Here is a 15,001-nt window from a genome sequence, read left to right on the forward strand (position 1 = left end):
TGATTGACGATGACCTCAAAGTCTTACCTCTGTTAGGTGCTGATGCCATCTGTATAGTATAAGCAGACAGTGGTCACTTATTTCATTGTCTTTTTTTCATATTATTAAATCAGAAGTTATTTTATATTTTTTGGTATCAGTGTGACTTCAGAAAATGAAATTCGGCCATACAATGGAAAAATAACACCAGCTCCATCTACTTGCCTGACAGATTCACTCCTGACTTTACATCTTCGTGGGTAATCCGGGAACTTACGCTGGTGACTGCTGCTGATTTGGAGTTCCACTTCACGCTCAACGTGACTCTTCCTCACCATCTGTTACCACTGTGTGCAGATGTGGTGCCAGGACCCAGCTGGGAAGAGTCTTTCTGGAGGCTCACTGTCCTCTTTGTAAGGTAATGCTTTCAGGGCCCCCCTGCACCAGTTTGAAAGGGACCCGCCAGTGAAAGATCAGCAAGCACTTTTGGCCTGTGTTAGATTTTTAGTGGTGATAGGGCCTAAATCTGTGCTGCATCTGTCTCCCGAGAGTCCTGCCAGCTGGCTGTGACAGCTTAGGTGTGATGCAGTAGCTGGCATTTCTTGCTGCTCCTCCTGATAAACTTCCATGTTAAGGCTGCAAAGAAAAAGGGCTTGGATACCCCCCTTGCTAGAAGACTTACTCCCCCTGCAGTAGAGACGCACATGTAACATATCAGTATCTGAATGTCATAAATATAATCAAGCAGACTGGTAAATTATCTTTAAGTATTTCTGGAAAACTAACATGAATTTTTATAAAGTTTCAGACAACCAAGTGAGGACCTTTTCCTTCTGCTTCTTTCCTCCTTTCACTTGTTGAAAAATATTCGTGTTTATTGTTAGCTTTTGCTAGGCACACTGCTAAACAGGCTACCCCAGAAAGACGATTTGGCTTGTGTTAACTGACTCATTGCTTGCACATGGTAAACTGCTTTTAAGAGGACTGTAGCTTTGTACAACAATTAAGGGTTCTGTTCCTACGCATATTCTTTTTTTGTCTTCCTTTACTAACCTTTCACACTGTGTAGTGTGAACTGAATGTTGTGTTTGTCACAGATGATGTCCAGTGCTTTCATCACACCAACCCTGAATTCCTACAATCAGTACTAACAAGCAGTGAATGTGAATGTCATGGTGATACGTACATGTGCCGGTGCATACCTAACTGAGATCCTGATGCACGCTGTGGTTCTGTTTGCATTGTTGTTTTGACACTGAAAACAGAGCACAAATGAAGCAACGATAATGACCGTGGTACATGGTTCTAGATGCAACAGAAGGAGACTACAGGGATCTGAAAAATCAGGAATTTCTCATTCTGTTTTCCTGCTGAATGATTGAGAAGGTGGTTTGATGAATTACAACGATTTTTGTCCTGATTCATTTATATTTGGTGCAATTAATACACCAGAGAGAAAGAGATGGTATTTTGCAACTTCAGTTTTAGTTCAGAAGTACAGTGGCATTTGTAGCGCATTTTATGCCAGCATTTTCTCTAGGAAAAGAAAGAGACAGTATTAAATAAATATCAAAATAATGACATAACTATCATGAATTAATAGAAGGTACTCAGAAGACTGATAGGTATCATACTATGATATATTGCCATTGTGTTGTAGTGAGACTTACTTCTAACTGATCTTCAAATCAAGTATTAGTTTTTTTAGAATGGATTTTTTCTTTATTAGATTTTTTTCTTTGTAAAGCTCATGACTGAGTTATTTTATTGAGAGAATAACTAGCAAGGGCTGTAAGGCAAAAAGGAAAAGAAAAGACCGTTACAACTGTTATTTATTTTAAACTGTGTTTTGAGTTTTGTCATCTGTCTTCTTACTTAGACTTTACTAACACAGTATTTGAAAAGTGCATCTTGTTGGAAGCTTTTTAACTCTTTCGCTGAATACTCCTGAAAATTGTAGACAACAGTGTCTGTTGTTTTCTTTGGCAGTTTGTCCCTGCTCGGAGTGATTCTGATAGCCTTCCAGCAAGCCCAGTATATTCTAGCAGAGTTCATGAAATCAAGACAGAGGCCAAATCCTAGTTCTTCACCGCAGCAGAACAGCAACTCTGTTGACGTAATCAGCTCTGATTCCTACAAGTAAAAATACTTTTTTCTTCTTTTGAATTGCCTAGTTTTTTACCCTGTTTATTGTGGAGTGATGCTTTTTGTCTGTTTGTATTTTGATATTGCTGTGGTCTGGTTTAGAGGACATGGCAATCTCTTTCAGAGAGCTTTCAGTGTTGTGGTGTATATTCATTTCTACAAAAGAGAAATGGAAGAACTCAATGGTTTATTAATCTTTTATATTGTCAGTAGTACATAGGGTAAAAATTGTGTGACGACATAAAGGATACACTATGTGCGGCAGCCATGGAAAGAATGGAAAATGCATTAACGGTTTTCAAATCTGACCCTCTTGGGTGGTCAGTTAGGCACTTATTCACTGAAGCGTGTAAGTGTGTTTGAAGTTTGAGCACATACTTAGAGTTTTGCTCAACTCCTGATGCTTAGCTGGTATGGTAAATTGAAGACCTAATGCAGTTTCACGGCCTGTGAATATGCCCCCCTTTCTTTTCTTACAAAAATATCCCATAAAACAATTCGTGATAGCTTCGTAGATAAAAACAAACCTCAAATAATTTATTTTTTCTCCAGGGGAAGCTGCAAGACATTTATGGATTCCTATAGTTCCTCGGATAAAGGTAAAGGGAAGGGCTTCCTGTCTGTAGGCGCTTCTTCCAGCCGAAGTCAGAATGCAGCAAAGAGAAGTCCTGCCACCTACAGCCACTCTCAGAAGAAACACAAATGTTCAGTTTACTACAGTAAGCAGAAACCAAACACAGCAGCTGGCAGTGCCATTGCAACTACTGATGAGAAACAAAATCAGATTGCGGAGAACCAAATCTCAGCACCAAAAGAGGACATTTGCACTGATGTTGTCAGTGAGAACTGGGTAACTCTAAAATATGCAAATGGCATAAATGTTAACAAGAATTTAACTCTTCCAGAAAACTTTCTGGGTAAAGAAGAAAGTGCACTGAAAAATACAGTTCTCATTAAAAATACTTCTTCAGAGTGTGATCTGAAGGAAGATCTTCAAACATGTATGTTTCCTAAGGAAACTAACCTTAAAACTTCAGAAAATCTAGTTGAGCTCAAAGAACAGGAGTTCTGTCCTGTGAAGATGTCCAAGAAGCTACCTGAAAGTCACTTGTCCAGAAATTCACCTCAGCAACAGCCGGAACTGCAAGAAATTTCTAGGAAAAATAGTGGTAATTTTTTTTCAATTTCTGTCAGTCAAAATTATTGGGAGAAATCTTCTGTTGAGTTCACTGTGATCAAGGTTTTGTCTTTTTTGTGGGACAGGGAGATGTGTATTTCTCATGTGTTCACTATGATTTATCTGTTTACATTCCTAAGGAAATAGCTTGCATTAAAAGTTGTTTCATCAATCATAGATTTGCCTTGGTTTACAGATTTCAAGCTTGTGCTGTAGCATTTTAATGGTTAAAATAATTGATGTCATAGATCTGCTTTATAAAACACCAACTGCCCTCGTCAAATATTAAGAAACATCCCAGTTTGCGATTTTCAGGTCCACTGAAAATCTGATGCCTGATTTTTAGAGTCACCAAGCAAGCACGTTCGGTACTGGATATTCAGAACTCCTTTGATAAAACCACTTAAAATAACGAAAGCTGACATCAGAGTGTTGTGAAATTATATTTTGTAGGAATCTGCAGATCAACATTTTTCTTACTAACTGCATAGCTGTATTTTTTATCTTGTGTTTTTTTAATTGTGGAACTAAGCTGCCTGGAAAGTCTTACCTCTTAGCTTCGCAACTCAAAATTTTAAGAGCAGCCCAAGAGTACTCGGGGAAATCGAGAGCAGGATAGGAGAATGTGTCCTCTGGAAGCTTGGCTTTACTTAGGCACTCGGCAAAGTAGTTGAATGCTGAAGACTGGCATTTGCTGTAGCTGTGGCAGAGTTTACTTAGCGAGTGAGCCATCACAGAGAGGTTTCAGACCCTGCTGTAGCGTGTCGTTGTTACCCTGGGCTGGTTGCTTCCTGTTGTGTCGTTACCTGTGAGACACAATGGGTACACGTGTGCTGTCTCAGGTGGAGGCAGGATAATTTCACTCATACTTATAAAGTGCTTTGAAAGTCTTCATGTGCTTCTGAACTGCAGTGTGTTGTGTTCTTTGCTTTGAATTAGGAAATCAGCTGGGGGAAAAAAAAACCCAGTAATTATGTCTTAACTGTATTTACATGCACAGGATAGTAACTTTGAGTACGGGCTGTGGAAATGATGGTTATACATAAACCAATTGGGAGATACTGGACTTACTTTCATTGGCAAAACTTCCACCTTGAGAGAGTGTTTCAGGAATACTGACAGTTACTTGTATTTGGTGTTAAAGCACTACAGGTAATCTGCCGCGTTGTCTATTAGCAGTTGTGGTTTTCTGCACTGGCAGGGGTGTGAGTATTTCTGTGTTTCAAGAAGTTTGGTAGGATAAACAAAGTCTAAAAAGTACCATGTTGCAGTGTTTGTATCTTGATTATAGTTACAGACCTGTTTTTGTGCTAACAGGGAGTCTTCAAGACCTCAGTACTCGCGTGTTTGTACGCTGGAGATCCATGGAGCGTTTTTTAGAGCTCTGTCAGCCTCCCTTGCCTGGTGTCTCCCCCGGTGTTCCATTCACATGGGCTCCTTTTGCAGTCATTGTCACTGCCTGCTCCAGAGGGGAGAGGGTGGCTGGCTCAGAGCTAAGATGTTGTAGTTGGTTGGTAGATAGGAAACTGTAAAAACGTTTGGGTGTGCCTTTCCCATTTGAGAAGACCAGTTCAATGCGATAAGCAACGGCATTTCTCATGCAGAGCAGCTGAGAGTCTCACTAGCAGATCACTGTGGATGTATTTCAGATATCTGAGATACCTGGAACTGATCAGTGCTGAAGTTAATTCTGTCCTGTCCAGCATTGGCAGGGCCCAGGCGGAGGACTGTGACTCGCCTGGGCAACTCAGCTAGTTGTTGAGGCGGGCTTCCTCTCATTTTCTTCATCTCTTGGCTTTTTTTACACAAGAATAATTCTTCTTCCTCCCAAGCCTCTCAAGAAAATGAACTTCTAACATGGAACCCATCCTGAAGACAGGATGACTTCCCTTTGTCTTCATAGTGAATGCAGAGGGCACTTCAGAGACGTAAAGGCTGTCCTTATTTTGAGCTACTCATTTTTGAAAAGTCTCCTCCGCACCCAGCTTGCAGGGTTTTTCCTGTTTGTTTTTTAGCCCAGTGTTCTCTGGCTTCAAGTTCTACCTTACAGACCCATGGCTGGGACCCAAATAGCTCAAATTCAGATGAGATAAGCAGGACTTGGGTAATTTATGCATGTGCTAGGAGTGGTGTGCCCATGAGCATGAATCAATACAGAGCTACTTTTTGCAACTGCTATAAGAATTTTTATACAGCATTAGCTTCTGATTTTGAAATTTTCAGCATCATCAGCCTAGAGGTTAGTCTCCTAGTATTTTGGAAAGCAGCACAAGTCTGTTTTTAAAGAAAGTTAGAAGATACTGTGGTTATGATTGGGAGCCCATTCTCTTCCCAAGCAAACTGATGTAACTGTTTAATTGTAGGGAATAGCCAGCAAGTGCCTCTCAGGAATGAAACAGAAAACTGTGAGACTTTAAAAAAGCAGATCAACCTAAAGCCTTCCATGGAGAAAAAGATTAATAAAGGACCTAAGGAAGAGACTCCGTGCTGCGCAAAAGAGGAGATTACTTCTTCTGAGGTTTGTATTGTGATCTTTCCGCTTTTCAAATTTAAAATATCTTTTTGCTCTTTATTTATACATATAGGTATGTATGTGTATGTAGGGGCTATTACGTACAGTCAAAGATCTAAAACACTGTAAATCAGATGAATGAGGAAGTATGCAGGCATGCTCTCCCACATCTATTGCATATTAATGCCGCTTTATAGAATGATGAACAGTTTGAGTAAAAATTAAAACAGCCCTTGTATTGAGATATTGGCCGTATCACAACCAGAGATAGTCTTTGTTATTGTCAGAGCAGGCACAAACATACTGGAATCTAATGCCAGCTGTCAGCCACAGTAATGATGCGGGAACATTCTCCAGAAGGGAGGTGTCCTAGATGAGCATATCAGCCTTCGTTAGCAGACCTGATCTCCAAATACAGGGCTTTGCATCAGAACTTTGCATTTGAGAATACAGCAGGCAGAAATCCCTTAACAGATTGTGAAGCTGCTGAGAAGGATCATTCTTCACCCCTGGTTTCTGAGCACAATAAACAGCAGACTGTACTTTTATTGCAGGCAGCGTAAAACACTTAAAGAACTTCCATCAGGTAATTAGTAAACCCAAGAATTTGGATTATGTTTGTGTCCTGTCTACTGGATAGGAATCCCATGGCAAAAAGGTGTAAGGAGGAACTGCTTACCATGCTTGAGGAATATGTATCAGAAAAGACAGGGTCTAGTCTTGTTTTGGGAACTGTTATTACAAATTTCTTTCTGCGTGTGGCTGATGGTGCTCAGTTCATTTCTTGCATTTTTTAAAATGACTATTATTTGTTGGTTAACTTACCCCATAATTTCCTCAGTTGTAATTCAAATGAATGCCTCCCCCCACCCCCCCCAGCTGCTGAGGAAAGGGAGGATTTATTGCTGCTGAACTTGCACACAAACTGATCATAAATCTGGCAGATGTTTTTTGTTTTTAGCACATTGGGAATTTTATTGACTGCTTTCCTTTTTCTCCCCCTATTTTTTTATTTCCCTGGAAGTCAGAGCTAGATGCTGTGAGGGGAAAATGCTAACATGGGGAATTCAAAAATTTCTCTCTCATCATCTGTTGTTGTCTTGAAGGACAGAGTCTTGGAAAGGGTGGTCAAATTGATGGTGCTGGAAAGAGGATATGCTGTGGAAAGGCACTAAATCATGAAGTAACTATGCATTTGGGTCAGGTCGTTTTGTCCAGAGAAATTTAGCTAGAAAAATCTAGTGGACTTTATTTACTGAGGTAACTTCATTTTATAATGTATGTATTGTCTCAGCTCATATTTTTACCTTTAGCAAGAAGATGCGTATAGGAAGAAGAAACCTCAGGAGAAGAAGGAAGGAAATGTACCAAATATGAATTGGAATAGAAATAGAACATCTAGAAAAAATAAGAAGAAGAACATTAATATATCTACAAGGTATGTATTGCCTCACCAAATCATGAAGAAATCCAGAGTTGCTGTAATGTTTCTGCAGGTTTTGCATAGTACATTTGGCAGGATTGCTTTATCCATGTAAATAAACACACTTTAATCCTGGCCTGAGCCTTTATTTTTAAGAATGTGCAGTACCAAGTATCACCAGCAAAAAAAAAAAAAATTTTTCCATTTGTAAATCTGCGTGTATATAGACACACCCCATTCTGCATAACAGTGGTCACTCTCTGTTACAGTTTGGAATTTGCTGTCTCTGAAGTTTGGATGGTTAGCTTCCTTTCCATTGTGTATTGTATGGATAAAATCCAGTCATGTATTCTCTTCAGTGAAAAAAGGAAAACAAAATTGTTGAAATGATTCCACCTTCAGGAGAATCATCTGCTATATTGAGTAACTGAGGGAATGTTGTCTTCTAGTAGTTTTGAAAGAGGAAGAGAAATATGTAGAAAAGAGACAGTGGCTTGCATTTTTGCCGTAATGGTTAAAAAGATTAGAGCAGCAAAAGAATATTGAGAGCACCTTGGTAAGTTAGGTGGTTCCCCTCCCCCCCCGAGGCTTGTTTAAATGCATTTCTAAAGTCAGCTGTAAACTAATCTTAATTATTTTTTTCATATTTTTTAAATTTATTTGGGCTGTTGTTAAGAAATACCAGTTATAAACTGCTGCTAGAATAGAAACACTTATGAGGAGAAAATCCTCCTCCTTCCCCTCCCCCAGCCCTTTGAATTAAGGTCACAATCCTACAAAGCCTTCACAGAATTAATTTTTATTGCAAGTGGTCCTATTGAGGTCAGTGGACTTAACAAGGAGATTGTAAATCTGAAGGGGCTGTTATAACTCTTTATAAACAAATTACTACTCATTGTGTGGGAAGTCAGCACATGTGTAAATCTTTGCAGGATGCGCATCTTTGTAGGTAGGAAGGATAAAAAAAATCAAGTGAAATACTGAAATTTGGTGTCTGTTCCTTGAACTGATTCAGCAGTTGCTACTTTCCGAGTTAAGATGCAACCATTTCCGTCCTGTAGAAACTTGACAGCTGGATTTTACTCATTTCCCCTTAATACGCTCTGATTACAATATTGGATCCAGATATTTCAGTTTTTCTGGCAAAAACTTAAGATTACTTCAGACGATCATTTTATTTTAATTATAATTATGCCAGTGAAATAGGTGTAGGGCACGTTTTTCTGTGTATCTAGATCTTCGTACAGTGCTAGCCTGTGCTTATCACTATAACATCCTTCTGCAAGTGCATTAGAGAATGGAGTTAAACATACACATGTTGTTTTGCTTCTCCCTCTTAGAAGTGGTCTAGTGTGGTGGGATACTGCATTTTGGGAAAGATTTTTTAGGTTTTTGTAAAGTTGGGGAATAAGACTCCTAAACCTATTCCTTGCCCCCCATCCTGCCTCGATAGCTGTATAAATTGAAGTGTTGAATGCCTGAAAAGGCAAAATGCAGCTGAAGTGTAAAATGCAAACATGTTTCTTTGGGTGTGGTTGTATTAGGGTCCCTGAGCAGAGTGAATTGAAGCATATGTGCAGTGAATTTGAAAGGCCGGATCTGAGAGCGAATATTGGAATAAGAGCCTGGTGTCCTCAGGGTAACGGGGAAAATTGTAAAGCAGACCAAAAAGCTGGGAGCTTGTCTGTACAGGGAGAAACAGGTACGCAATCTTAATTGTCTTAAACGGGGGAAGAAACGTAACGTGTTTTATGTGGCAGTAGGCCTGTATTCCTTCTTTGAGAGACTTGTGCTTCTCTCCCTTTCAAACCCTGACGTGAAGACGGCAGGACTGGCACGATGCAGTGCCTGAAATAGTACCTGCTCACTTCTGAAGGGCTCCGCATGCTTTCTCCACAGGGTTGGTTGGTGGTGCAAATCAGAAGATGAATCAGTCTGAAGCCATAATCCATCAGTCCTGGGTGACGGACTGACAGTCTGCTTGTGTGTTCAAATTAAAGCCGGTATTAACTGAAGCGGCTGTATTGAGAAGGCCACCTTTAGAATAGGCGGGTCATTTTTAAAAACCACTAGCTTGGGTACCTGCTTCCTGCCTTTCCGTCACGATTTTAATCGGCTGTTTTCCCTGGCTTTTGGGAAGAGGAGGGCTGAGGAAGGTATCAACGTTTATAGGATTGTCCTTTTGCCTCCCTGATGAGATAATAAGAAAGGAGAATCACTTAGGCATTCATTACTTGCAAGATTTATCGTTGCTTTTAGTATGCATGTTCCTACAGCCAGGATATGTTTCATGTTTAAAATATTAACTATATATTTCAAAGAACAGTATGGGCTTCTTATTTCAAACTATTGCCTTTAACTGCACTGTACCCTGACTTGCATTCATTGCGCTGGGGATGTCATGTAGATCATAAGCTCCTCGTGGTAGGGGCTGGCACATTTATCTTGAGGCTATCAGTAAATATTATTTTCTATCTTATTGTCAAGAAATTCAGAGAATCCATGTAAATTCATGTTTCAGACGACTTTTCACTGAATCTTCAGCTGAAAGACTTTCTTAAATGTTTTGTGTTGTTTTGTTTTTGCAACTTCTTTAGAAAGCTTTTATCAGCGGTCCAAAAAGAAATGTTTGGAGAAGTTTTGTTCTGATTCAAGCTCAGATTGTGGAAGTTCATCGGGAAGCGTTCGTGCCAGTCGTGGGAGCTGGGGTAGCTGGAGCAGTACCAGCAGTTCGGACGGAGATAAAAAGCCCATGATTACTGCCAGGCATTTTCTTCCATCCAGTAAGTTCTGCAAATATCGCCTCTGCACTGTAGTGGGCAGACTTTCAGCCTTCCTTCTGAGTGGAAAGGGGTACTGTGGCATGGGGCATGTAACTTGCCTTTTATAGGTGAGAGCACCTCTCAGAAACACAAGGAGAGATTTAAACTTACCTGAAAAAAAGTACCAGGAGTTTTGTGGGGACAAAGATGAGCTGTCAGGCTACAGAGAAAGTGTTGGACTCTGCACTGAGGAAGCTGCACAATTAGTTTTCATGGAAAGATGGAAGAACTGAGAGTCACTAGTCAAAGCAATTTTTTCCTTCGAATTTATGTTACATCACATTATTCTCAAAAAAGAGTTATTTAAGAAAATGCACAAATGAAGAATGTGTGAAAGCAGTTCAGATCTGAGGATGCTGGGATTGGATGGTGGTATTCGAGGCATAGGTAGCCAAGAGACCTGAGCCACTTGACTATATGAGAAATGGGAACTGTGGTTCATTACTGCAGTTTTTTGAATGCCTGAATATCATTAAAATAGTTGAAAGCCTAAACCCTGTCACCGCCATCACTATCCAGGTTGATGTAGCACTAGAAGTAAATTTTAAAGAAAGTGCTGAAGTGACAGAAGTAAAACCAGCTTTGAGTACCTGAAAAAAGCTGTTCAGAATAATTTAAAAATGTGCATGTACTTACATGTGTGTTCGTGTGTGTATAAAACGTCACATTACCAAAAGATACAGTATGTGATGTATCTGAACCTGCGATCTAATAGATAATGAATTGTGTGTGCATGACTTTTCTGTTTGTTCAAATTGTAATGCCTCTTAAAAAAAAGCAAGTAAGTAATTTCAAATTCAAAATTAATTTAGTAGTAACAAGGAACCTCTCCATCAAGGGTGTGATAATCACTTATAAAATACATTTAACGACTACGTGGAAGTAGATAGCATGCTTTGGAAAAAATGCAGTTAGTGATACACCAGTCTGAGAGAAAACTTGGTTGACACTGTTGATGACTTTATATGTGTGTATGTATATTCTGTGCATACTTCTTTTTTTAGGATCTTTGATTTTCACAGTCATTCTTTTCTTTAGGAGAGAATATTTCACAAAATGATTTTCCATCTGAAACTCCTATCACTTTAAATCTGTCTCATAACATCTGCAATACCAGGTAAAAAAATTGAATCTATACCTGTAAGACATGAAAGAAACACCACCAACTTGAAATCTTGTCTCATTTTGATAAATTATACCTACCTATTGTCTTGTCATTTTTTGTGATCGTCTAACTGTACTTTCTAGTTGGAAGAAGAAGAATCTTCTTCAGTAGGTGAAAAGATATATGCAGAATGGATTATGCTGGGGAAATAAAACAAATGCTTCCAAATGTAAAATAAAATTGGGGAAAAAAGGAAATTGTTTTTCCCCTCTCGTTTCTTCCAGATCTTAGCAACTTACAACATTTCCATTAGCACTTAGTTATATTAAAGTAATAATGTTTTTTAAAAAAAAGGTGGGAGTGAGACTTTCAAGTTGATGTTATTCTTTTAATGGGAATAATGTTCTCCTAGGATATACAGCATGAAAATTGATTCCCCCTCCTACACATTCCTTTTCTACCTCTTTACTGTAGTAGAGATAGCGTCTACAATTTTTATTACTACAAGTCCTCATTTCACTTCTCATTCATGACTCTGTTTTCACTAGCAGAAATAATTTAATCCTTTTCCTCTGGGATTCTGGTGCCTGAAAATGTTCCCTTTCCACTCACATTGACTAGTTCGATGGGATTTGACGAATATGAAATTGATGTTCATGTGTGCCTATGTGTCTTCATGCACATAAAAGTAAAGCTGCCTGAAAGTTGTTGGGAGCACTGAAACGTTATGAGAGATCCTACTCATCTTCATGGACTATAGCTTGTTTTCCAATTTTAGAGAAGAGCTGTTGAATTGATTTGCAATAGGTTGATACTTGGATAATAAAAGTGGGGTAATTAAGATGTATTAATTTTATTCATTTTGCATGTGTAATAAGTAGCTGGCTTTTAATTGGGGGAAAAAAGCTGTTAAAAAAATTGCACAGGGGTAATTCAAAATAAGAAAAATCAGGAAAGAAAGTGGGAAAGCAATAGCAACCATGATGTTGATTAGAATATTTTTTGCATCTCTGTATATTTCTGTTGAAATACTTTGGATCATGAAACATAACAGTGCCTAGACTTAAGAAATTACATTTTCTTTTCATTCAGCAGAGACATGAACAGCATCCCCCAATATCCTGAAACCTTATGTCCCAATTTCACTGACATAGCTGCAGATTCTGACAAAAATAAAGGTAAGTTATATTAACAACTGAAGCTGGGTTTTGCACACTTTGTCAAGCAGTCTGTTTCAAGTGCTAATAACACTTGTATACACCAACTTGATAGACATGTTATTAGAACTTGACTTACTTCTAAACAAGTTAAGAGCAAAGTTAGCAAATGAAAGCTTATAACCTTGATACTTTTTGCTGCATCTTCTCTGTGTGAAGACAGCATTTACCTTTCAACTCACGTTTTAGGTATTCTTTGTTTTTTCATCCTCTTGCTTTGCACAGATTTATGTCTAGAAGTAATGTGTTTGGGAGATCAAGAGCACTGGTCGCTGTGTTAAAATGAAGCTCGGCATCAAATCAAATACGAGCATTTTTCTCATTTTCTACAGTCAGGACTTGCTCTCTTTGAAAGCAGTAATGAATGAGGTTGGGTTGGGCTGGGCTGTTAAAACTCTTGAGTTTTCATTGTTTGTATCTCAAAGGGAAGTAATATTAACTTGTCGAGTGGGATTCATAAAAGCAACAGGCTACATCGTGAGGTGGAGTTTGAAAGCTGGTTAGGACACATGGTTCTTTGAGCAGCAGAACTGCCTGCTCGTGACTGTCTCTTCTGCTGTAGGTTTAACCTGTGTCTGGTAGGATACAAATGCTGATTAAATTTTTTCCACGGTAGCAATATTCATAATATCTATCGTGTGAAATAATGAAATAGAGCTAACTTTGCAACCGTTGTCTTACGGAGACTGCTAATTTGGATTTTTTCCTTTTTCCGGCTCCCTGTTCTCACAGAGTTGATAGGAACCAACTATCTGTGGGCAGTCAGGGCACTCAGTCCGTAGAGAGCAGCACAATGAGTATCTGCCCTAGGGGCTAAATACAGCCGTAACGAGTTCACGTATTGTTTGGTTGTGGATGGCTCTAGTCTATTAAAAACCCAAGCCTCTTCCCGCTGCATTTGTGCGGTTGGACTTCAGAGATGGTTACTGACTGATGGGTGGGGGCGAGGGGGAGGCTGGTGGGGATTGTATCCCTGCCGTCTGTCCTGTTGTGAGGAAGAGTGCCACCTTGGCACTGGAGGCTGATGACATAAGGACTCTCTGTAAAAATTTCTTGCCATGCTTTGTTGAATTTCAGCTTCTCGGTTCAAGTGTTTTTATATATTTAATACGTAGAAATTTTGAGATTTGTTTAAAGATTGACATTCATCACAGAAAAAATAGATTGGTTAGTAACTCTGGACTTTTTATCTAGCATACAGTCCTTATGGTGGATCTGGGAATAAAGTGTCATTGTGGTACTCAGAGTTTGTGGAGCCTCCTTCCTATTCTGCATTTCATTCCCTTTTCCCTTTTTAGGTCTCTACCCAACAGGAGACTTGTGGCCTGCCCAGCCAGTCTGCCTGACAAACAGTTTAAACTATAACCTTGAGAATAATATACCATGCATGATCCAAGAAACCCCCTCTGTCCACAACAGGCAAGTTATGTTTTATATAAACAGTATGGATAATGCTTTGTTCAGGTTTCTGTGATGCAGAGGACCACACTTGAGCTTATCTTACAATATTTGTAAGGCAGGTGATAGCTAAAGTAAAATTTTTGCTGTCACTTTGATCTTAGTTCTAGTTGTTTATGCTCTTCCATTAGTATATCATGATGAATTTTGCTAAAACAAATTCACTGGTGTTCCTGCTCATATGTAGATATTCCAGAACGTCTTTCAAATTTAATTAAATACCTTTTGGAAAGCTTTTAATTTTCTCCACTTCTTTCGCATGGCCAGGCAGAGGGCCTGGCTTTTAGGTTTGTTTTCCTCTTGCTAAATACATAGCCTCTGTATATCATGGGGTGTGTTATGCAGTGTGTATTCATATTAAATGACATGAACAAACATTGTTAAATAAAGGCAAATAGACCAAAAAAAATTGGTCCGTTTGAGGCTGTGTGTAGATTTGGGTTGATCTTCCTGTAGTAGTGAACTTGAGTAATTCTGGTGCTTCAGACTCTCCACACTGCAAATTTTACTAATGAAAGATGCACCATAAACTAGTGAGAAGAAATACTCTGCCACCACATAGCAGGGAAATACAGCCAGTTCTTCAGGTCATATCCTGTCATCCGAAATGACAGAGTGGTAACGTAGAAATCCCCAAATGGTGGTCTTGTGATCCCAACCAGCCTGCTCACCTGACTTCTAACTGTTGTGTCAACAGACTGCAGCCCTAAAGATGGGGAGCAATTGCCAACGGTCTGTCCGACTCTTAAGTCAGATGAAATACATGGTGATTTGTGGCAGATTCTGTGTTACATTACTTTGCTTTCATATGCCCATCTCAATTTGGACTTTATATGCAAAAATTCATGTAATTATTTATTCATATGTAGTAATGATAACTTATGATAACTTCTTGCCTGAACAGTAAAGCTGAATTAGCACAACTTGATGTGAAATCCTTTTATATGCTTATCTTGTCCAGACTGGGTCCAGACTTGGACTTCTTCAAGCTCTCTGCATAACAGGGCTTGTTTCACTTCTGACGTACCTTTAAGAATTACTTTTGAAAAGTCGTCTTGAAATTCTTAAATTACTTCTATTAAAACAAGTCTAATCCCCACAAATTAATATGTAGTTTAGGAAACATATCATTTAACAGGACTTCAACACGTGTGGTAGGGAAA

At 39.1% G+C, this 15,001-nt stretch overlaps 1 protein-coding gene across 1 annotated transcript in view; it reads left to right on the forward strand.

The window, feature by feature from the left end:
* KIAA0922 (KIAA0922 ortholog) overlaps positions 1–15,001 on the forward strand; it is a gene marked incomplete at its 5' end in the record, with an annotated part of 34,831 nt that overhangs the window by 16,449 nt on the left and 3,381 nt on the right. The window contains 10 exons of the mRNA XM_009574948.1: positions 212–397; positions 1,969–2,118; positions 2,677–3,293; positions 5,665–5,819; positions 7,127–7,251; positions 8,781–8,938; positions 9,834–10,019; positions 11,097–11,175; positions 12,256–12,341; positions 13,679–13,799. Of these exons, the coding sequence (XP_009573243.1) occupies positions 212–397; positions 1,969–2,118; positions 2,677–3,293; positions 5,665–5,819; positions 7,127–7,251; positions 8,781–8,938; positions 9,834–10,019; positions 11,097–11,175; positions 12,256–12,341; positions 13,679–13,799 (1,863 nt within the window). The remainder of the gene's footprint in view (positions 1–211; positions 398–1,968; positions 2,119–2,676; positions 3,294–5,664; positions 5,820–7,126; positions 7,252–8,780; positions 8,939–9,833; positions 10,020–11,096; positions 11,176–12,255; positions 12,342–13,678; positions 13,800–15,001) is intronic.

This window comes from Fulmarus glacialis, unplaced genomic scaffold (assembly GCF_000690835.1).
Source record: "Fulmarus glacialis isolate BGI_N327 unplaced genomic scaffold, ASM69083v1 scaffold39513, whole genome shotgun sequence".
In the NCBI taxonomy this organism is placed as follows: domain Eukaryota; kingdom Metazoa; phylum Chordata; class Aves; order Procellariiformes; family Procellariidae; genus Fulmarus; species Fulmarus glacialis.